This window comes from Aythya fuligula, chromosome 3, assembly GCF_009819795.1.
Source record: "Aythya fuligula isolate bAytFul2 chromosome 3, bAytFul2.pri, whole genome shotgun sequence".
NCBI lineage: Eukaryota > Metazoa > Chordata > Aves > Anseriformes > Anatidae > Aythya > Aythya fuligula.
The window spans coordinates 74,322,290-74,346,751 of record NC_045561.1 but is presented as its reverse complement, the minus strand read 5'-3'; the positions used below and the strand labels follow the sequence as shown (position 1 = coordinate 74,346,751).

The 24,462-nt window shown below is 37.0% G+C and overlaps 1 protein-coding gene across 1 annotated transcript in view; it reads right to left on the bottom strand.

Annotated features, from left to right (window-relative positions):
• Nucleotides 1-23,623, bottom strand: part of RFX6 (regulatory factor X6) — a 35,490-nt gene extending 11,867 nt beyond the window's left edge. Inside the window, exons 1-9 of the mRNA XM_032184469.1 lie at nt 23,467-23,623; nt 23,187-23,343; nt 21,385-21,508; nt 19,790-19,851; nt 12,428-12,505; nt 8,825-8,852; nt 3,825-3,932; nt 1,243-1,320; nt 1,042-1,155 (exon numbers count right to left, since the gene is read on the bottom strand). Of these exons, the coding sequence (XP_032040360.1) occupies nt 1,042-1,155; nt 1,243-1,320; nt 3,825-3,932; nt 8,825-8,852; nt 12,428-12,505; nt 19,790-19,851; nt 21,385-21,508; nt 23,187-23,343; nt 23,467-23,623 (906 nt within the window). The remainder of the gene's footprint in view (nt 1-1,041; nt 1,156-1,242; nt 1,321-3,824; nt 3,933-8,824; nt 8,853-12,427; nt 12,506-19,789; nt 19,852-21,384; nt 21,509-23,186; nt 23,344-23,466) is intronic.
• Nucleotides 23,624-24,462: the final 839 nt, after the last annotated feature.

Here is a 24,462-nt window from a genome sequence, read left to right as displayed (position 1 = left end):
CTATTAGATAGGAACATCTTTATTATATATATTTATTATATACCTAGCTATCTCCCATCCCTCATATATGCCTCTTTGCAGCATGCTGGTAAAGACAATAAAGTATTATCACTCCCATCTTACAGTAATCTCCCAAGTTCTCAAGAGCTATTAGCAGTTTGATTCTTTTACCATACTGCATGTGGCACTGAAGGTGTTCAGGATTTAGAATAAATCTCTTATGGCTAAATGCAGTGAGGAGCTGTGTTGGCAAAAAACTCTGCCAACTGGCCTCCCTCCTGGGGCATTTTATTGCAGGAGACAAAGTTGTTGGATTATATTCCAAAAATCTGTTTCCACCAGCATTGTAAATGCTTTGATAAAAATACAGTAGTACTCCCCCTCCTTTCTGGCAGCTGCTCTGCCAAGAATATCTAACATGATTATGAGTGAGAAATGGTGAGATGGACAAGAGAGAGAATGATAGATTTATGATTTTTGAGTAATTCTACCTTATCAATTTTCTAATTCGGGCTCCTGCAGTATTTCTTCTTCTGTCACTTTACATATTTATTACAAGTAGAGTTAGTATTGATCTACTGGGACATGAGGTTTATAGCAGGAAAAGCCTCATAAACACAAGGTACAATATAACCTCTACAAGTAAATGAGGCTTAATGACTCATCTCCAGGGTAGTAATTATGATCTTCAGTGCTAATCACCTTCTTACTTTATAGCTTGATATGTTTCTAAGACATACCTGTTTTTTTCCTTTGTGTATTTTTCCCCTGTTTTTGTACATTAAAGAATGACAAATGTATGACAGTAAGGTAGTAGGTGCTAAACAGCCTCAACTCTCTTCCTTTGACTGCTAGGTGTTTTTTATTATGCCATTAATTATTTCTTCCCATTGACAGGTAGTTGTCAAACATGTTAGAGAGGTTATGACAATCTTTCTAACTATATAACATGGCATCCTGATATTCTAACTGATATTATTTTTCACAAACAAAAGCTATACTATGGCTGAGATTATCCATTGAACTAAATACCTAACTTACCTTATACAGAATTGAGTCACAAACGCAGAAGATGTCAACAATGATAGGATTTTCGAGCAGGGGAAGAAGATGGTCAGGCATTCCTTGCCAAAAATGTAATAAGAAATGCTGAATCTAAAAGAACCAGAATCATGGACATAAACAATGCTTTCTTGTCTGCCTGTGCATATATACCAAGAATGTGTATTCAAGCAATCTTACCTCTTCAAAGTTCCCATTAATTGCATTGTCAAGGACACACTGACAGTGTGTTTTGTACATCATGATAAGGGTATCTACCTATTTTGGAAGAAAGAAAGATTAAACAGTTTCTTAGCCCTCTCTCCTTTCTTGCTACAGTGATCTGTAGCTTTCTGTAGCTAGAATTTAAACATACAATATAAACTGTATTACAATGCATAATTACAAGTAGGGTCTGTATATCTTGAAGTGATGACATCATTCATCTCTCTTTTTTATCCACATCTCTAAGTCTCAATGTTACTGTCAGAACTGGAGCATTTGAATCCTGTATACAATGTGAACATGTGGATATCAAAGTAAGACAATAGCTAGATTAGCTAGTCAGATGGCAAGGTAAATTCACTTTCTGAAAGCTAAGATTAATCCTAAAGAGTAGTGCAAGTTAATCATTAGGCTACTATAGGCGTCTATGAGTGTTCTGAAACATCATCTAGTTGGACAAATGAGAAAATAGCTGCCAGTCATTTGGTCAAAGTTTAATCACTGCCTTACACGAACTGAACTTTAAAAAGCAGAACTCCTTTTCATCTCATCAGGCTAATTTATCTGACTGGAGTGTTCCCTTATTTTAATAACCCTGAAGAGATATTACAAGAGTTTGTAAAAAATTACAGTAAGTCCTAAAATTTGTAGTAAGTTACAAAACAAGAGTTTTGTTAAATATTTGAAGGAAAGAAAGATGGATGTTAGCAAACCCATTCTTACTGTGTAGAATCATGAAAAGTTTTGTTACAGTTTGTGAACTTCTCCAGCAAACCAGTCCCAGGTTTTGAATGAATTTAGTACAGCTTTATTTCAATAGGTCTCACATACAGATTTCTTTGGAATGTGTTTTGCTGGCTTTCACAGCTGCTTTTGTAGCTACATGTCTTTGAAAAACAGTGGTAAAGGCTGAGATTCAAGAACATTATGAGGCTTTTTTTTTTTTTGGGGGGGGGGGGGGTTATGAAAAATTTGAATTTTGGGTTATTTTCTTCAGAAACATAAAATGCAGAAATTATCAATTTGTTTTAGTGCAGACTGATACATTTATGCAATCTCCAGAAAAATCAGTTACAATTTTTAAAACCTTTAATGAAGGAGTCTAACTTCATGTGTGGATACTTCAACAGAGTATCTAAAGTTCACTTAGGCATTTCCTTGATTTTAAAGACTTGTAAAGGTCATTTAACTTTTGTCCTCTGTTAGAGCTTTAAATATTGTTGTAATCATAGTATTTTGGATGAATCTTAATTTAGGGGACTGAGTGATGGGACTGTAAGTAAAGGGATAACAGTGTGGACTGCGGGAGAGATTTCAATAACTCTTGGCCAGATAAGCTGAGTGAGGGGAATGACAATAGAGAAAGAAAACAGGAAGTAAGAACAAGGAATGAGGAAAAAGTAACAAGGAGAAAGAGGAAGACACACACATAAATTCATCTCTCTTCCCACAGCTTCCTTGTAATTCCAGAAGTCTGTTCCCAGAGGAAATCACCCACAACAGGCTCTCTTGGGCCCCTGGGTCACCTGGTCCCAACACCAGAGCAGCTGCACACTGACAATTCAAAATGAAGACAAAATGTGTTTTATCTTTTTGTTCATTGCTGGAGGGGTAAAATCCAGTTTCTCTTACAATGTTGTATTGGATCTGTAGGAACCTCAAATTCTACTCAGATTTATGTGTTACGAGAACACTGTATATATGAGAGAAGTCAACTCACTAATGTAGTCTACTGCAGCAGGTGATGTACACTATTGAGGACACCAGTCCTTGGGCTTTCTTTAGAACCTGTAAGATTTCCACCTAAGATCTGTGTTCTACAGATGGCTCCTTTTGTTTAGTTTTTCACATCAGGAAACCCGGGCTTCACTACTTTTACAGAACAAACTTAAAAGCAATGTATGGCTTATAAAACAAAAATCATTAAAGCAACGTATCTCAAGACAACCACCATCAGGACCCATACTGGTGTTTAAACTGGAGAGTTCACAATTTGTACCAGAAAGATGTCTAGCACAGTTCAGGAATTTAGCAGATCAGAAATATAACACAGACTTAACACATATGCAATCAGTCAGACATAGAACATACTACAGAAATACTTCTAACTGACCCTTAGGATAATCTCAAAAATCCCATACAGTCAGATTTTCACTGATTCTTTTCAAACAATTAATGAATGAGTGTAAAGTTCACCTAATTATTTGTTGTGAATTATTTGTTCTGATCTAATCAGAACAAAATTTACCTTAAATCCAAAGGCATTTGGAATGAATACAACTCTGAGTTATTTGTTTGTTTAGCTCTCCCCGTCTTACATACCATCAGTTTGTAAAATACTAGGTCAGTTAATAGGTAAATAATTCAACCACCTTTCCAGTGGAGAGCCAGTTAATCGGTGTTAGTAAAGGTTTGCCCCCTCTATAAATCAGTCACCTCTGTTTGATTGTGGACATTTCTGGCTCTTTCATGTCAATACCTCAAAGGCTAAGATACGAAGAAACATTCTGTGGCAATTTTTGATCTGTAAGTTAGAAGAGAAGTAGCTCATATTTTACCTTGTCTTTAGAAACGCACCCTTGAAGCAAAAGATGTTGAGCACTTGGAAACTCTGGGAGGAGAGTTCCAGTTTTGGAACTCAGAGAATATTTCCGAGTGAAACCACCCTGAAATGTGAGAGAAAAACAGTAACATTGAAGTACTTAATACAGCTTCAACTGAGTCAAACTATTCATACTAAACTTGTGAAGTTTAAAGGGTCTCTCAACATTCCAGAATATTTACATTCAGATCATCCTTCAAAATAATGATACTTATCCAGATCTGGATTTCTGCTCAGAAAGGCAATTAAGGATGTGCCTAGATCTAAATTCTACCAATTTGAGTTTTCAGAATGATACAGCCTTTGAGACACATTACTTCATGGAATTCTACAAGCTTTGAAGTTAACTTGTGTTTATAAACTAAAGTAGAATATAATCTGTTACTCTCCTCTACAGTATAGGCTTGTGACATCCTCAGAGCAACACTAAGTTTTACTGAATATGTATCTTTCTTGTGCAAGGATATAGGGTACTGGTGGTATTATTGATCTCATCTGCTCTTCGCTCTCTGATAGCACTACAGTAGTGGATTCTGCTGTTTTATTACAATAACCACTATTTTAGTTTATCATAAAATTTGATAATATTTTATGGCATTATAGGTGTGATGGTATGTAGGGCCTAGGGACATTACTGAATGATGTATTTGTTATATAGCTATCTGTGATTGTGGAAGACTTGATATGAAGCACCAGAAAATATCTTCCAGTTCTGTCACCTACTGTACTGAAATAGATACACATAAACATATGTACCAAGAGCTTTGTAGGAAAAAAAGGCAGGATCCTGAGCTGCATGCCCTCCTGGGGTATGACACTGATTTTAACTGGCTTCCTCACAATCTGTTGAAATGACCGAAAAGTTTGGCCATTCACCTCAGAGACACTAGACTTGGTGCTGTGAACATTTTTGGAGCATTTTGCTTTTGTCCATAAGAACAGAATAAAACTGTCCTGGGTAGTACAGGCACATACAGTCACAGATTTACACAATAGAAAGAGCCCTGTACAGCAACTCAGTCCTGAAGTTCCAAGTCAGAGGTCATAGACTGAGCCTGGAAAGAGGAAATGCAGTTTCAAAGGGACTTACAGGAAAGGAATATATCATTTTGCTAGAGCTAACTCTTTAACAACAACAAAGAGAAATAAAATAGAAAGGGTGGTTATTAACAATATGATCTCAGTTTTATATGTCAGTAACTATGGTATTCCCAGAGGTTTCATGTTCTCTAGCTGCTTTGCTGAAGCACTGTCAACACTGACCTGGAGACAAGACAAATTTTTCTTGAATCATATTAAATTCTGCTGATCTGAGAGTTCCTTGCAGTTCTTAGAGTTTACCTCTCTAGCCTCTTTGGCTTGTAACTTCTGAAATATCATAAACACATTTTGTACTAGTTACAGACTGAGAAAACGTCTTGAATAGTTAGATATGAGCCTTTGGAGAGCTGAAATTTGCCAAGGAAGAAACAACAGCCACTTTGTACATGCATGTATTAACCAGAAGCAATATAAGGTAAATCAATCTTCGTTTAGTTTTGTAACAATACTCTCGCAGAATCTGGTTTGATCTTTTTCTCCGTAAAGTATAACAGTCATATTTTGTAGTTACATGATATTACTATGGTTATATTAATAATGCATACCACATTATGCTTATTAAGCTCTAAAACCATATAAGATGAAACCCTCATCCTCAAGAGAAGCAATGAAATCTATACTATCATACTGTCCTTACTGAATGAATCATGCTTATTCTCATAGGATTGCATTCAAATCCAGAGAAGACTATTTGGCTGAAACCCTTTGTTCCACTTCAGTCCACCCAGTTCTCATGTCAAGGCCTTGCACAGGGGCTTGAGCATGCCTGCTGCATATTCCTGCAGTAAATCCACTACTTCTATGCAGATTCCTTTTGTACTAATGGATGGAATTTATGGCCATGCCCTAGACATTTGAATAGTACTTGAAGTGGTATTTTGCTACCCTTTTACATACAGTCAGATTTCACTTAACTGGGAATAATAGGTATATAGATAAATGTAGCATAAAGGAGTGCAAAAGAGAATATTTTCCCAAAAACTCACCAGTTGGAAGCTGGCTTCATGTGAAATTATCTCAAACACTGAATTCAGAAAACTATAGCTGTACCTGGTTTATTCGATATATATATAACCCCCTATTTTTATAGGGTGGTGTGTCTACCTAAACAGATAGCCAAGGATGAGTACTTGCATTATGTAAAAAAACTTTGCCTGTGCTATCTACTATCTAAGTACATATACACTCTAAGTCCAAGAAATTAGAGAAATTTAAAAGCATTAGTACTTCTTCACATCAATATTTTTGCAGTTTTGTAATTGCTTATAAGTATCAGGAGTTTTGTTTTGTTTTGTTTAATAATAGGAGTAATTTCAATTACTTTATTATGCAATTACCCATGAAATATATGAAAATGTCTGATTAAAAGAGATTAGTTCTTTTAAAAGAAGGCAGTGATGGTGGTGGGTGGCTTAAAAGAAGATAATTTGCAATGTTTTGTACCTTGCTAATGGACTTATATGACTGTGCCTCAGCTCTAGGCTTAATATTTTAACCCACTGCCACTTGCCCTTTCAATTTAATGCCATCTGTTTCTAATGGCCATTTAACATTAAGATAATGACAGTAATATTATCTGCCTAATTAACCATGCAGACTCTAATGGTGCACTAACTGGTTTAGATAAAAGAATTTGCTGATATCTCCCCCTACAGCGAGAATACTAGAAAACGTGATAAAACATACCAGAAGTAAACAGTGTCCCTGGCACTCAATAAGTGTTCATTCAAATGCCATTTACTCAGTATATTTAGACAATCAGTGCTTTAACATCTTTTCAATGTCTTTATGTTCTTACTGGGAATTATACCTTATGCAATCATTGTAAATCTTTCTGGAATACCTAATTGCATATGCTTTCAAGCAAATGAATAAAGATATATCACCTATTCACTTTAATGGAAAGCGTCTTGCCAAATTTTTAGTAAACTGAGATTACTGAAATTCAGTTTTGACCACAGAAGCCTGTTTTTCTCTTAAACCTGTCTGAGTAATTTCAGACAACATAAAGCTACACAATTGAAACCTCATACTGGTATATCTTTTGCCATTTATTTCCACTGACTTCTTTGTGATTCTTTTTCTGGGAGGACCAACACACTGAACTGTGGGGCAGAAGCAAAACAGGTTTATGGGACTGTGAATTCTCAAATAGATTGAGAATTCCACATGTGAGATGGAAGGAAAGTGTGTATTCATTCATTTATGCCAAGGGAACCAGAAATTTTCATCCTCCAACCCTGAAAGAACAAATGTTTTAGCAGTGCTCATAAATCCTTGAATATGTTGGGGATATCCCCAGCATAGCACTATCATTTTTTTGATAAGATAGCTGATTATCTGAATGGGGAAAATAGAGCAGATCTAATCTGGAACCTCACTAAAATAATTGACGTGGTGTCACTATGGGAAATGATTAGTTATGCTGGTGAGAATAGGGATTAGTAGAAGAATGTAAAATGTTTAAGAAACTGACTCTAATTGTAATGCTAACATATTGTGTTGACAGTGAAAACTGTGGGCTGAAAAGGAATTGAAGTAAAGATTCTCAAAGATCAGACTTGGGACTGATGGCATTGAATATTTCATAGATTAAATTTGCTGACATGAGCTAATGAAATCATCAGTAAAGAGGAAGACCAAGAGGTCACGTAGAAAGACCTGGATGGCTTAGAGATAATGGCAATAAAGGGGGTGAAAATCAATAGAGTAAAGCTACACTCTCAGGGACCAATAAGAATTTCTGCTATCAGCTAGGAATTGCTTATCTGGAAATGAAAAAGGAGAAAACCAGTTGTGTATCAGTTGATCACAAAGGCTATATTTAGTCTGGTAAATTAAATGGAGTCAGGAAATATTCCCAGACAATATTGGAATGGTATTATTCAGTATTATTCCTGGCCTTGTTTTTGCTCATGCCAACAATTCCCAGACACGCTTCAACAGCTACTACATACTAGGGGCTTTTCTCCTTGGCATTGTGTCTGAGATGTGACTATGTTGTTTTGTAGGATTAGGAGTTTAATAGTATGGATACAGGCTATACATTGTAGTTGAACTCTGTGCCAAAGAATGATCCTGTGAGCAATCCTTAACTATTAATATAGGAATGCAAGAATTTGTCATTTTGTAATACAAATATGACCAGAATGACAGTGACTGTCCCAGAGGGTAAAGTAGTGAAACTGTAGGTTATTTGTGAAACACACACACACAGCTCTAGGATTCAACAGAAGGGATATTTCCAATAAAAATTGGAGCCTTTTAGAAAAAGCCTTTTACAATTTTTTTTTTTTATATATATATTTTTAGAACAAAATTAAAATGTGAAGTATAGTGAAAGGCTATAAGGCCAATCAAAAGTGAATAGAGTTGCTGTTTGTTCTGTCTAGCAATCAAAAGCAGTATAAAGAAGGATCATAGTAAAATGTTATGATGAGCCAAAAATATAAAAAGATAGTGCTGGTGAAAAGGTATAAAGTTCAGTTTATTAAAAGCATTTTCTCACTTCCAATCAGACCAATGAGATTCTGAAAAAGTCCTACAAAATTAATTGATGCAAAAAATTAAGAAACTAGACACTGATCCTTTGTTTGTAGGAGGGTCTATTACAAACTTCTGCAGTTGTGGGAAGATAGGTTGGAACATGAACCCTGGAATCTGCCTTCTAATCTGATTTTTCTTAAAGTATTTAGAAGAGCAGATACTCGTCATCATTAAAAAGGGTTATGCAGTCTAATCTTTAATGCAAGATACTGTTGGAATTTTAAAAGAAATGAATGTGAACAAAACCACAGGCCACAAATACTATTTTGATTATGACGGAAGTGAAAGGAAACTGACTACAGCACTTACCTCATTCTTCAACTTGCTTCCAGAGAACCTTTGAAAATAAATATAATTAATTACTTTTTCATAAGCACATTTTTATTTATATATACATATATACACACATATATATACACACACATACGTGCAAGCATATACGCATACATACATACCTATATATACATATAAAATAGTTATATAAAATACGTCAACTGGAAAAATGACTAGGTTTCTCCAAATGTAATGATAATAAAATTGTTGTTTCTTAACTTCTGCCATTGCCATGCAAGTGCCTGAGGGTATCAGGGAAACCTGCTGAAGATATCTTTTGAACATGAAGATTCAGATCATCGACAAACAATGAAGTATGAAACTCAGTTTCAGTAATTTTTCTCTGAATCTTTGCAACTTTGCAAATATCAGAAGGGGATCATAGGTGCAGGTCCATGAGTCCAGGAAATTCATAATGTTCTTGATACAGCTGAGAAAACTCAGAATAGAAAAAAATAATCTAGAATTTACGCTTATTGGAAAAAAATGAAGAAAATTTAATGATCTTTCACTCTCTTTCACCACAGTATTATTCTGATGCAGGCAAAATCCATTTCTGAGATGAAAGATTCATTAGCTGTCAAAAATATGTTGCAGTATAGTGACTGTGCTATTAATAGTCCAATTCAGAGATTCCCAATGACGTTATTGGACTATGAGGCAACTCTTCAATGCAAAAATTAGAAAACACACATTTTAAATTGTCGTTGCTTCACTAGACAGTGTGTAAGGATAGAGATGCTAAAGGATAAGTCTAAAAATAGATGCGCAAGATAACTACAGCTTGCTTGATCATCATTTCCTGTTCTGCTAGCTGATAAGATAGTGTGGGCAATATGAAGTCTTATAATTACTAGCAGCAATATTGTGATTTCCTACTGTTCAAATGCTCTGCTGACAGAAAAGAAAATCAGAGGCAGAGGGACTATGGAATTCCACCTGCCCAGGCTAGGCACAGTTTACATCATGCGATGATTCATCATATGTTACTTTCAGAATTTCCTGATTTGTTGATAGATGAGCATGAAAGAAAGTGTAACTCAGTTGACTGTGAGCTGCTAATTAGCTTCACAGCTAAATGTTTTTGTTAGGGACTGTGGATTTCCACGTGTACGGCATGAAGTACGCAGAATGTACAATAAAAACACTAAACAGCATCTGCTAGCATTACTCCTCCAGAGCCTTAATCACTATCTATAGCTTCTCAAAATGATGTGTACACCAACAATTTTGGTGTTAGGTATGGTCCTTTCACACTGCAAAGCTTGATATTTAAAGTAACTAGGAGGTCAATTTACAGCAGAATTTAAAGATTCAGGCATTGACAACCCTGCATTTAAGGACTACTGTGCTCAGCTCAATTACCTAAATATCAATATTAGAATGACAATTAAATCTGAAATGGCAGTAGAGGCCTATATTTAGGCAACTAAACCAAGGCCCCTTCTAATCTTTTGACAAGCTGCTATCTAATATGCAAGTCTTGTAGTAAAGACCTCCATATGCCATTATTTGTGCTGGTAGGCATGGTGTGATCTGATACCATCATCAAATCATACATTTTCCCTGCCTACTTCTGCTCCAAGTTTGACTCAGAAACCAATTTTATAGCTTACTTACTAGAACACATATCAGGCAAAGGGCAGAGGTTAAGATGGATCATTATATTCAGCATCCAGCAACTGGCACATTCACTCTCTATTTTGAATCCTTACACTACCTAACTTTTCTTCTTCAGAAGCCTGTTGTTAACCCCAGGCTACCGCATCATTGTCTTCACATAGCCATATCCAAACACAGTGATGGCCCACGGTGTTCAGAGTCAGTATTTGAGATTCTGTTCTAAACCAGTTAGTGTCTGCTGGACCCTGGAAATTCAACACCTCCAACATGAGAGCATAAGTCCTAACACAACTAAAAGGTTCCTTACTAGTGAATCTTAAGCAGTTTATCTTCATAAGCTGAGAATCTAGTCCCTCTCCTCATATTTCTTTCTGCCTTGGTTAGTGAAACAGAAATGCTAGCAGTACAGCAGAAAGCTATTTTATAAAGGCTGTATCAGAAATCACAGCACAATAGCAGCACAATATTCAGAACAAGCTTCCCAAGTACGTCTTACAGTTTATATGTCTGGGATGGATTGATTCAAATTGGCTTCAGTTCCTCAGCATCAAGAGTGCTGTTACACATTGTGAGAATGCTACTGATGCACCTTAGATGCTCTTCTGACTTATCTATTTTCTGATCTCTCTAGAGATCATTTTTAAAGCACTTCACAATGATTGTAGGGACAACTAGAGAAATCTGTACATTTCTTGGGGGAAAAACTTACCCGAATTTTAGGAATTTCCAGACATGATTCCTTTGGTGGATTTGGCATAAATTGCCTAAAGATACAGATATGTAGAGGGTGGGATTTTCAAAGGTGTGTAAGAGTCTTTCATTTGAAATAGGGGTTGACAGAACAGTAAGTACTCATGAAAATTTTGATATACTCAATGAAAATTTTGATGTACTCAATACTCATGAAAACTGTCTGATGTAAAGCTGAGGACTAAGAGTGACTATATTCCTTTAAGTGAAAATAACTGTTTTTAGTCAATTAAATGAGCAATTTGTTCAAGATAATGCTGCATTACAGAAAAAACTGCATCTAGCTGTGTACCAGGAACACCACTACAGCTCTGGATAAATAATGGATAGAGAAATGGCATATTCTAGTCCTTTATACCTTAAGTCCTGCAGTAGAAAGATCCCACCTTTTCAGCATTACTGGCAACATTACCCTCAATTTTTACACTTGCCCTGTTGTTCGGAAAAAGTCTCTGGATATAACCTGAATCTGCCAGCAACTGAATTTTCTGTGTGTGTTTATAAAATCCCTTATTCCTTTCTTTTCTCAGAGTCCCCACATATACAGGCACACTGCTGTAGACAATGAAAGCCGTCATTCAAGCCATATGTGAACAGAGACATTTGTTTTACGAACTATTAATCTTTGGCAAACCAACAGGCAGCTATCGTAACGTATTGATCCTGCTAGCTGTCCCTTAAATAAATATAATTAGAGCTTCCTGGGTTAGGTTTAAACTGATATTAGCCAGTCAAAGGATCTGTAAATATTAATCTACACTGACCCCTCCCTCCTGCCCACAGGTGCCAGCTTCACACCGTTCTCCAGACGTTTCATAATGGGAAGCTGTCCTGGGGAAAGAAATCGGAGGGTGACACACAAGCAAACAAAATGAGACAAGTGTTCTGGAAACCATGTTTTACTGCTTTACACTAACAAATCCTCTTATGATATAAACTGATGCAGCTCTACTCTGACTTCAATGGGGCCATACTGGAAGACACAAGCAAAAGATCTAGATCAAGATGTTAAATTAAATCAGTATCTTTAGAGAGTAAACCATTGCCTAAATCTGTGAATGCCAGTCACTGACATATACAACAATATTAGTTCTGATATCATTTAGCGTCCTATAATTTCCTCAGGGAAGTTTAAAGTTACATTTTTATTGACCATCTTTCTAAAGTAGGGATAGAAGCTATGTCTCAGATGTTATGTTATTGTACCTGGTTAAGCCTTTTCCAGAATACACAGAGTGGTAGTATGCACTGCTTTCTTTAATGCCAATGCCATAATAGTGATACCTGTGAAAGGAAAAAAAAAAAAAAAAAAAAAAAAAAGGAGTGCTTTTATATCTGTGTGACATAAAACAGACTGTCAGATTGTTTTTTGATGCTACATGAAAGCTTTTCTTTATAGTTTCCACTTATTCCTTTCACTGACATAGAAAAAATCTGGTCTCATAGAAAACAGTATTGTCACGATTTGATCCAAAATTCAAGGCTAGCATCTTCTGTAAATTTAAAACATTTTCTCTCTTTCAAGAATGTTTCTGGTAGAACAAATGTCCCAGAAACATGTTACATCTCTTTTCCCTGACATGCTTTCTCTTTCATTTTATTTTGTTTGTTGCAAGGGTTTGATCCATCAGGTGTAATCTATCAGACTTACCACTGTTATGTTTAGACTTCTACAGAACACTTTTCAGTTAAAAATAACTCCCCAGTAATTTGCTCCCCTATAAATTAGTGTTCAGCCCCCTACGACTAGAAATGTTAATATCTCATTCATCCACTCATCTCTCAGGTTGTAGGCTGACTGACTGCTTCATTATTTAGTTGCTTAAGCAGTTATCAATTGTTTCCCTCATTGCTCTCCTGGAGATTATTGCTCCAAAAACAGAAATTAAAGAAGGAAGTGTTTATTGCTCAGCCTCTGCATTTCTGAGCACATCTTAACCAAAGACACTGAAGAGAGTGGGTTGGTGCTAAGAAAACTAGCTATGCTGTAGATACTGCTTTCCACTGATTTTTCTACAAAAGAAGTGACCTTCAGGAGTAGGGCAGGAGAGCAAGCTGGGGGCAGCTCTTTCTTCTCCAGTCATAGCAAAGTTTGCTTGAGTTCATCTATCAAGGGTGATAGGCCCTGTCTTATAAATTCAACAAAGTACATTTAAAGTGGAGTTAAACCAAACTTGTCTAAGAATGTTATGGACTGCATATTAAGGATCATTTGGTTTTAACTAAAGTCATCTTGAAAACACCATAGCAGTTAGGTTTAACCAAACTGCTTCAAAGTACCACTTGCTGTTGAAGTACCTTGCTTGCAAACCAAACATAACATACATTGCAACATCATTGCACTAATTTCACTGAAACATCTCAAAGACTTGCATCAAAGTTTACTCCTAAGACACAAATCCTCTGGCCAATAGTTTATAGAACACACGAGTTTTCAGCTCATCTCTGCTGTTCCTGGTGATGCCCATTTAAAACAAAAATAAACAAAAATTCACAATCTTTCTGCTTGCTTTTGTATAGGATAGTTGCAGATAAATACAAAAACCTCAAATGCTTTACACGTACAATGCTGACTAAAGGCATTAGATACAAATGATAATTAAGGAGATGTTCATTAGGGTAATATGTTTGCTTAGCCTAGGTGTCTTTGAAAATCTTGGCAGAAAGAGTCATTCTGTTTCTGGACAGTCTGTTGGATGCACTCAGGATTTTATAGCCAAGAAACTGTGGCATAAAGTGGCTGCCTAAACCTATGGCATCACAGATTTTATTGTTCATCTGAAATTGATGAGTATACGTAACACCACCGGAACACAGTGGTACCTGGTGACACTTAGGAAGGCCAAAAGTTTCTTGATTATTTCTCTACTGTTAGTTTTCTTTCCCCATTAACATATTTCTCTGATGAATGGTGATGTGGTGAACGGAGCATTTTAAAATATCTGTTCATACTCAGAAGCTCATAGGACCATCTGCTCAGTACAGTTCTCTTTTTACCCAGTGAAGTCAGAGCTGACTGATCAAATCAAAGAGACACTTCAAGGTGGTTTAGGATGCCTTTCATTAAATGTGACCTTTCATTAAATGTCATAATGCTGGACAGTTGGCCTCCATCTCAGATACAGTAGTGCGTCATCTCTGTCATGAATTAAAGTCCTGAAGGTTTTAAACCAACAGCTTTGATTTATGGGTATTAAACAGATGGACTTGAGCCAAACACCTGAATCTGAAAATTCCAAATATTAGACAGAGTTCTGGCAAAAATGTTAAAGGCATGAACATTTTTTCCTCTTTCTTGGAAATTCAGTTAGTTTAAATGTGACACAAGAAGTTTTAAAAATATGTAAGTATGGATCCTTTGAAATAATAGCTTTTATTTCAACTTGAAGTTGCACAGGATGAAAAACTAAATAGAGCTGTGACCAGTTCTTTAAAATTGCTACAGGCAGAGTAATTTCTTTGTAATTAGCTATGTTAACAAGCAGTGGCCTGCATCTCATTCCAACATACCAAATCTCTCAATCACATGTCATTTTGTAAATTCTAAAAATAAAACTTCACACTTTCACCACAAAATTGGAATTCCCTGCTGTTAAAGCTGGAGTGGGCCAGAGGCCAAAGAAAATCAGTAACTCTTTACAAAGTTAGGATTCGATATCTAGATTATTCACATCTAATTCAGTATAAATTCAGTTCTATCTGGAGTACTCCACAGAGGAATAAGGTATAAAGATCTTTATTCTCTTATACTCCAAAGTTCTTAGAAGAATAGCTTTGACTCCCTGTTGATTTTTGACTTTTTAGACTTTTTACTCCCTGCTGATTGAAGTAGACTCATTTAACCTACATCTTCAAGTACCTTCTATCTCTTTATGTGTGTATTTATATGTTTATGTACAGTATATGTGCATTCCACTCATATTTCTATTGTATAATTCATAAAAGGAAAACAGTCATCATATGGAACTTATTCCCTATTTTTGTAACAAACCTTTTAAAGAACAAACTAAACTAATTTTCTCTTAAATTCAGTGGCTTATTATAACATATGTTCCTATGTAGCTAGTAGCCCTGATTTTAGCATACACTGACAGAAATGATAGCTGATAAGGAAATGATAGGCTTAAGCTGTTCAGGGACTTGCAATAACTTGTTATCATGGGGCCAGCTGCCATATCAGTTTTATTAACCCACTAAATCACTCCTAATAAATAAGATAATAGTTTTCAGACATCATGGATAAAAGCTAAGATTCAACATTGATCAAAGTCTACAAAGAAATTAAATTGTAACTTGAGCTCAAACAGCCTTCTGTGTGTATGGTCTGAGCAGTATGCTCATTTTCCTGAATAGCTGCTCCAGGTAATTCATGTACCATGAAAAATATAACTAAATTCTAGTAGTAGCATAGCATGTTCAACATTGCCTATGCAAAAAGGTGGATTTGGAACCTGCTCCACGTTTGGGTCTTCTGCCATTCAGCAGGGATACAGAAGTCTTCCCCTGCTATTCAGCAATCTGGAGTAAGCAGCATGGGTAGTGTTGCTAACAAAATTGAGTTTAGTTTTTTGTACTTTCTTGGTCAACTCTTTAAATGAGTGTGTGCACTCTGTGCAAACAGGTTGTATGTAAACACAGAGGGAGAGAGACTCTGAGGACAGTTCTCAATAATCAGAAGTATTCAAGTAATCAAAAGTATTTATTAGAGCCATTTTAAGGCCCTCCTTTATCCAGAACCTCAGATGACAAATGCTGCTCAGAACTAACATTGATGTAAGTTCTTGCACATTAGAGCAGCACCTGTGTCTCAGCTTAGATCAGCAATGCTTTCTGAAGTTCAGTACATGTGAATTTTAGAAAGAGCTTGGACTTGTTTTGGTGTGGAAGAAAAACAATGGCTGTCACCTTGGAATGGTTGGAAGAGGGAACCGACTTTCTTTGTTTTCTTCTGTCCACAGCCAGGCTCTATCAGTGTGTTACTGAGTATGCATACAGTATGCAGTAAGGTGCTTTATTCCTAGGGAGGTAGCTTTTCTTAGCACTATAAGAATAACAATTCCATTAGAAGGTAATTGTCTTTTTCCTTTCATGCTTCTGCAACATCTGAGTACTGGACATTGATTGCCTCCTAGGCAATGCCACCACACTAAACATCTCTGTTAGGAATAGTTAGTTCTATTACTACTCCTAATAATATTATAGCAAAATAACGACAGTAACAACAGAACTAAAACAATGTCACTCCACTATCATGCTTAAAAAAGTAGAATTTAACCACTAGTAAGAAGTGTCTCTTACCAGTCCCAGTAACACAGCTTATAACATCTAGAGTTCAAGCTGATAAAAGCAGAGAGTAACTAGTCATTTAATGGAACTGCCCCTTACCTTACATATTAATTTAATGGAAATACTTCCATAAATGATACTTGTACAACTAACTGCTACCTGGCCAAAGCAGAAATGACTTTGTTCCTTATTAGTGAGACTATGGTTCTGATATGATCCACAACATCAGAGATACTGGTTATTGCTTATACTATTGCTTCTCTGTGACTACTTGCTGCTGTATTCAGTCTCTGAACTGGAGATATTGTCACTTGTGCCTTTTACGAGGCTCTTTTCTGCACAGCCAGAACAATGTAAATCTACTGTAGTGGAAAAGAGAACTGCAGACAAAAAGTCTCTGAGGAAAAACCTAGTTTAAAAAAAAAAAGGAGAAACAAATGCCAGATGTTCAAACAAAACCTGCTGATGCCTCATCCCTTTGAGGAAATTGCTCAAGAACAGTTAATCCATATGAAAATATGGCACATAATACCACCAAGGTCAGTAGGACTATTGGATCTGCTGAAGAAAAGCTGCCCATTTCTGTGATAGTCTTGGAGAAAAGTGAATTACACTGACACGATTAATTTTGTGGTGAGATTCCCATGTCAAAAACATGTTTTGAAGCATGTACTTTACTTTAAATTATGCAGATACATGACATTTTTGGAAGTTTGGATCCTGATTGGATCTTGTTTATCAATGTATTAGATATGTCAGATCAAAAATATAATGAGCATTTGGCAGACTTTTCCCCTTGTATTCTCTCATTCATTATGACTTGAAAGTAGTTCTCCAAATACATTGGGTTATGAATGTAAGACTTAACCGAGACATTGACGAACAAGTAGGTTGTCAAATATTCCTGGGGACTATAAATGCCAGATCTCCTAAAAACTTAAACACAACAGCAATTGTCCATCTGCAAAGCTGACTAAATCTACAGTAGCTTATGCCTGTAACTATAGCTCAACTTCACCACAGCAGACACTCCATTAAATCTCTTTCCCCTATAAACTACCCTTCTAAATGTAACTCTTCTCAAAAATTCTCTATTCAGCAACTACAAAATAGATTTTATACTACTTTTTCCTGAAAAAAAATCAATGGATTACAAATTTGTAAGACTGTGACAGAAGCTAAACAATAATTGTCCTGTATTATAGAAAGGAAAACATTCTATGTAGGCTTTCCTTTGGATTTGTTTTTATTAATGATTTATTAAAATAAATGTATGAGATATACTAAAGAAATAATGTCTTTTAAAAATTGTAATTGAAATTATTTCCCATCTTTGTATATACAACAAAACCTAAAATTCGTTAATTGCATCTCCAGTGCATTCTTCATCAAAAATAGGGTGGTCTTACCTGCTTATTTCTGATATTTCTAAGGTAGGAAAAGAGGCGAGCATAACAACATGAAACAACCCCTCCAGAATTGTAAAAGTAAACAGTGCATCTTCCAGACATTCCTATTATATTACAAAGCACTTAGGAAAACCACAATCTTGTAAGTTTTTTTTTTTTCTTTCAGCCTCCTTTCATTTTAAGTTTTGCTTATAGACTAATGAAAGACAAGAGTACCTTTGTCTTTTAAGGCTAAGCCTTTCAGAAATAGTTTTCCTAAACAAAGCAAATGGCTGTTTTTCTCTTTTTAGTACCAATATTCTAGTTTTCTATCTTATTGATTAGCAAAGTTGTTCTTTGATATTTTTTTTGCTCTCCAGTTATGCTTTAGTAAAACATCAACTCTTTATACTTTCTTTTATAAGGCTAATTTCCTGAGTCTTACTCAGAATCTACATAAACATTTGTAATTTTAAGCATGAGAACAATCCTACTCGCATTTTTAAAGGCATGTATATCTCAAAATATAAGCATTAATAATAAATGTTTGACTTCTATGTATACACAGAAAGCTGGACACAATACCTGTCTTAATTTGCTCCTCATAGCATTGTCTTATTTTTAGGACAAACCTATTTTGCAATCAATAGACATTTACAGATAAGGATCTGATCTGAATTAGACTTGGGACTGAAAGCCCAAATTTAAAGTTTTTTGAAAGTTACTTAAAAAGAATAAAACTATTTAACTAGCCTTATTTTATGTAGAATGGTACAGGCACAGTAAGTTTAAACATTTTTTTTGTTTGTTTGTTTAATAAACAGAGATTAATAAACATTGAAACTACAATTTAATGAACAACACTAAGAAAAGCTCAGAACCTGTGTTGGTTTGGAGCAATACATAGCACTTTTGTATTCGTGACTCCCCAAACAAGGGCAGAGGTTTCCTAAAATTACCTAATTCATACCTTGATATCAGCAATACCCTACAGCATTATTTTGACTTCTCTATGTTCTTTACATCAATACACCACACTTTTTTTTTTTTAAATTATTATTATTTTATTTCCTTAAGAAAGAGCATTCTAAATTAAAAAAAAAAAAAAGTCAGACTGGGGACAGTTCAGCAGTACTTCCTCAGCAGTCTTGGTATGAGGGCACTGATGAGACAGTGGATGTAAGAGATGTTGTTCCAACTGTTCTCCACAGTTTTACACTAACTTTGTCATGGCCTAAAGCATAATGCCAGAACCTGAATTAGCAAAATATTTTGCCATAGTTGATGCATAAATATCTATTCCCACAGCCTAACATTCCACAGTTGAAATATACAAATCAACTGGATACATTATACATGAAATGCCTACACTACAGACTGTGTACTGATTAGAGCTTTTAAAAATTATCCATAACAAAGTGCAAATATATAATTTCTTCTAAATTTAAGAAGATACTTTTTTCTGGTGTCTTGAATTAAATCACTATTGTTATCAAGAGAACAGATTGAAAATTATCATATTTGCAAAAGGCAAATCAGTTAAATAGCACATTATTTATAGAAAGATGAACGGCTGTAACAATATGTTATATGATTTTTTTATACATATATGTACATATATAACATCTGGACACGTTATTTGCAACCAATGCAAGGCTCTTTGAAAATGATGATGTTTTAGAAGCATAATCAGTTTAGTTTTAGTAACTATGCCTGCAGTAATGTTTTCAAATTCAAACACTGTATCGGTTTCATCAGGTGCATGAAAGTTAACACTAACAGTTTTCCATCTGAATATCTCCTCTACCAATTACTACACATTATGGAGGCATGGAAATGTATTTGATTCATAGAATGTATTCTGTAAGTGGATACACAGATAGTTGTGCCTTACTTTGAATGGCCTCTTGTTCCAAGCCGCCTTGTGGTAAGGAGAGGGAATTTCTGGCGAATGGTCTAAAGAGAAAATAACAGTATTAATTTCTCACAATGGTATACTTTTTTTTTTTTTTTTTTTTTTTTTAAAGCAAACTCTTCATGGAAGAAATCGGAGGATAAATATGCAATCTACTGTACTTCATGAATAAGTATTTGTGACATGTAAGCCACAACATAAACAGTTAAGCATGTTTTACACTGCAGGGGTCCTTCCATCCTTGTCCATCTCACTGTATACCCCCAGTCTTCCCACCCTTTTTGTCTGTTCTTCCTTTCAATTTTCCCTTTTACAATACGAAGTCTAGTTTTCTTCACTGTGATCCTACCCCATTCAGATCCCTAAAGTACAACTGTGTCTTTCGCTTCAGGGATCTAAACAGAAGCGAGGGAAAGATTTGGCTGCTAGGTATTCCATTTTGAAAGTCAAATAGCTAGAAATAAAGTGATTTCTGTTTTGAAAATTGTGATCTGAAGATTAAGGCAAGCAAATATTTACCCTGTGGGCATTTCTATCTCCTTCACTATCAAAAGGCTGCACAGGCTTAAACATACTTATCCACTCTGAAACCCTATGAAATTTTGGTTATGCTCCATGTTGCATATATAAAAAAATCATGTTTTGTGATTTATTCCAAATCAAGCAAACTGTTCAGTCACTGGACTCCTGAGATTGAGATTAGTGTCCTAAAAATATTCCACTCTTCCTGTAAATGATGCTTAAGGGAAACAGTTTATTAAGTAAAAAAACTAATTCAGTAATAGAGGTAGAACTAACAGCTTGATCTAAAAGCTAGATCATGGTCAAAACAATGTTTAAATGGAAAGCTACAGTCTTCCTCATTTATACTGAAACTATGTAATGAAAATTAGACATATACTTTCTCAGTATATCAAATTTGAGAGGAAAAAGTAAGTTCATTTTATTAACTGGATTTTACATCCATTATTATTATTTAATTAAATTAATGCATTTTGCTATCTATGAACAATGAACAGATCAGGAGTGTTTAAAAAAAGATGATCCTTGAAACATTTTTGGTTTCCTGTTTCACTAACTACTCAGGGTTTAATTTGGAGAGTTCACATCTCCCTTTCATTAAATGATTTCAGGATTAATTGTAGGGAAGGGTAGAAAAGAGGATGAATCAACAATTTTTTATTCAGGAGCTCTTTGTGTTATTAATTTTTATTCCTCTTCCTATATTGCTTATTGTGTCACTTCTCACTTTACACTGCCTTTAGTATAATTAAAAGTGTCTTCCATATCAGATCTGTTTTTGTGGAATGAGCCCTATTAATGTCACCATTAAAAAGAAAAAAAAAAAAAAAAAGAGAGAAATCAAAGGGAACTTCAGTTTCATTCCCCTAAAGCTGTTGTCATGAAATCCTTCCATATGTTATAGTAGTAATTAGTCTGACTCCATCTGCATTAGCAGTAGGAAAAAAAATAAAAATAATTTAACAGGTGTACCTGACACAGGTGTACTAAACTATTAGCTTTAGAATCTCTGACAATTAGTCTAATGAATTATGAAGACTTTTACTCTTTACCTTCCCAAAAGTTGCAGCACAAGCAGGTTCTAACTTCTCTTTTCTGCAGAAGTCTAAATAATGTGCATAAAGGATGCATCTCGGTAAACAAACTCCTTCACAGACAATGTAGTTTTCTTCCAGCCTGTATAGAGAAAGAAACTGCAAGAGTAAAAAGCAACATATCATGTCTCTCCAATTTACTTTCCTTCTGTTTTTATGGCACTGCCCTCTTTTTCATTTTACTGAAGATATCCATGACAGCACACAGATGAGTTTCTAACGAACAAGACAGGCACAAAAGACTGACTCCACATTTCATGCTTACGGTAGTTACAGAACATGGAAAACATGGGGTTTTCAAACATATTACAAACATATAACATATATGTTATTCAAACATAAGGTCCCTTATTCTTAATGAGCCTTTTTCAAAGTCTATACACTTTTGCTTTAAATAATTTTGATTTAAAAGACTACCACCTCAGAGGCAGCCTTACTCTGAAAATATGAGTACTAACTATACTGTGAAAAAAATGGGTTTAAGGCTGTCCTCTGACCAGATCACGGGCTTGAACTGACACCTTCTCTATCTTTAATACCTAGAGTTATGTCTCTTTTCTTCCTACTTTTGCTTTTTAATTTCCACACTGGACCTGAAGCTATTTCTTGACCAAACCATACTGAAAATGAAAGATCTGACATTTTCTGGAGGGTATGCATTTTACACATCAGTTTACAAAAGCCAAGCGCTTAGGCGAAGGTCATCAAAGTCTAATTTTAAAAACAAGTAAAAATTGTCTGTGTTCCCTTTAACTGAACTCTTGGTAACAGCTAGGTATTCCACTCTTGTCTGTTTCTTTTCTTTATCAGTCTCCATTATCTGCTACTCCCAGAATGATTTGTAATAAATTTGTTTCTTTTCAAATTACAACAATATATATGAAAATACTATATAATAAACAATGCATGCCAAATAATTTTGCACTGACTCACAAGACTCAATTCCTTACAATTTAATGTCTGCTCTAAGAAGTCAGATGTAAACTAAATTAAAAATTTGGGCTATCTGTATTATTCTTGTTTGTTTTTCAGATGGAAGGAAAACTCTAAATTTACAGTCTGTACTTGGTAACCAAGTTCCCATTTAATTCAATATTAGCTCCCTAACTTCAGGACTATTTTAGTAAAGACTGTATGAATTGAAGTCTGCAGAATTTGACCTCCTATTTGTTTAATTTTTGCCCAGATAAAATAAAGGTAGGGTGTCTGTGGATGGTAGAATATAATGTAAAAATATATATAGTGAGACGATGGAAGCCGAACAGCCATGCACATACAAGGTAATTAAAGCATCCATTTGCAAATGGGAAGCCTGAGGTAACTTTTCATTTCTGCATTTTTCAAGACTTTTGGGTTTATCCTTTCTGGGAAGAAAGAATAACCCGATTTTACGGGAACAAAATAACGTATAATCGGCTGTCCATGTGTTGATTACTACCGTGTTCCCGCACACCCGGGACGAGAAGCTTTGTAAGCTCCTGCCAGGTCTCTGCTGGATGCTTGCACCGTCGGTTCAGGCGCAGTAAGCCGATACTTGGTGATTTTTCTCTTGCATAAATTCGGTCTTTCCCGCTTTTTCCCAGCCAGTGCGGGTGTGACAGAGATCTCTGTTAACGAATAAACTTCTGCTAATTAAAAAAAAAATAAAAATCGGAAATTTAGGGGGAAGGAGGAGCTGCTTTGTACCGGGGCTGATGGCAGTGAGCCCAGAAAGCCCCCAGCCCCCTGTCAGAGGCAGCCCCGCGCCCGGCCGGCCCTACCACTGCAGGGTGAGCTGCGTCTGCTTCTTCTTGTCCTTCATCATCTGCGCCACGCTCCTCTTCGCCGCCGGGCTGCCTCCCGCGCCCTTCAGCTTGCCGTCGCGGCCGTCCCCATCCTCGTCGTCCTCCGAGAGGCTGTCGCTGCCCGCACGGAGCTCTGCGAGCCGGGGAAGGGAAGAAGCGGAGATGCCCGGTTGGGGGGGGAGGGGGGGGGGCTCCGTTAGGGCCGCTACCTCCCCGCGGCTCCCGTTTAACGGCGCCCTCCCCACGGGCCCCTTACCTGACTTGATGGCGGATGGCTCCGGGAGCCCCCTCTCGGCGCCCGCCCCGTCCCGGGCGCAGGGCAGCAAGCCGGCGGCCAGCAGCTCGGCGTAGCGCTCGTCCTGCCCGGCCGGGAGGCGCAGGAAAGCTCCCTCCGCCTCGACTCCCTCGGCCATGCTCCTCACCGGCACCTGCCGCGCCCCATGGGCTCCTCAGCGGCTCTCCGGGAGCCTGAGGGGAGGCGAGGAGCGGCAGGCGTGCCCCCGGGCCGGCCCTCCCTCCTCACGGCAGCCGGGGGAGGTCGGTGCCGAGGGGACGGGGCTCGGCCGAGGTGCGGGGAGGCTCGGGGGGGGCTTAATGATTAACTGCCGGCGGCGTGAGGGAGCGGCGCCCCGCCGCCATCTCCTCCCAGGGCGGCCCCGGGGGGCTCTGCTCGTCCCCAGCCTGTGAGGGCCGAGGAGGAGGCACCCCCCGGCACCTGCTCCTTAAGTCGTCGTGATTCTTTATTGCCTGGTTTAACTGTTGGTGCTGGAACAGCACGTCTTGGGTTTGCGCAAATAAATCGTGCCAGTGTTTTTCAGTATTTTTTTCAGTATGTTTTTCACCCGGAGAGGTGGCCAGGGACCATAACAGAAAGATGGAACAGCTTCTTCTACTCGACAGCTGTCAGCTGGATGCAAAATTAGCATCACCACTGCAGCATCCCCTGTTTTAGTACGTCCTCGTCAGAGCAAAATCCCGGGCCCTGTGCTCTTTTCTATATAAAGGCTGGGAGATTCCAGCATGGCTTGTGGTGGTGACCAGCCCTGGGGTGTGCTGCCAGATGAATGTCAGAGGCTCTTCCAGCCCTGAGGTAGTGCTGGGCTGTCACAGGCACGAGGCTTGCAAGGAGCTGTTCTCCCATCTCCACTCTTCCATCATGCCTCAGCTCATCGGTCCCACCAGCGGTACAAAGCGATCAAATATTATCATTTCCACTCCTGCACAGATACATCAGCAGACCAGATATCACCTA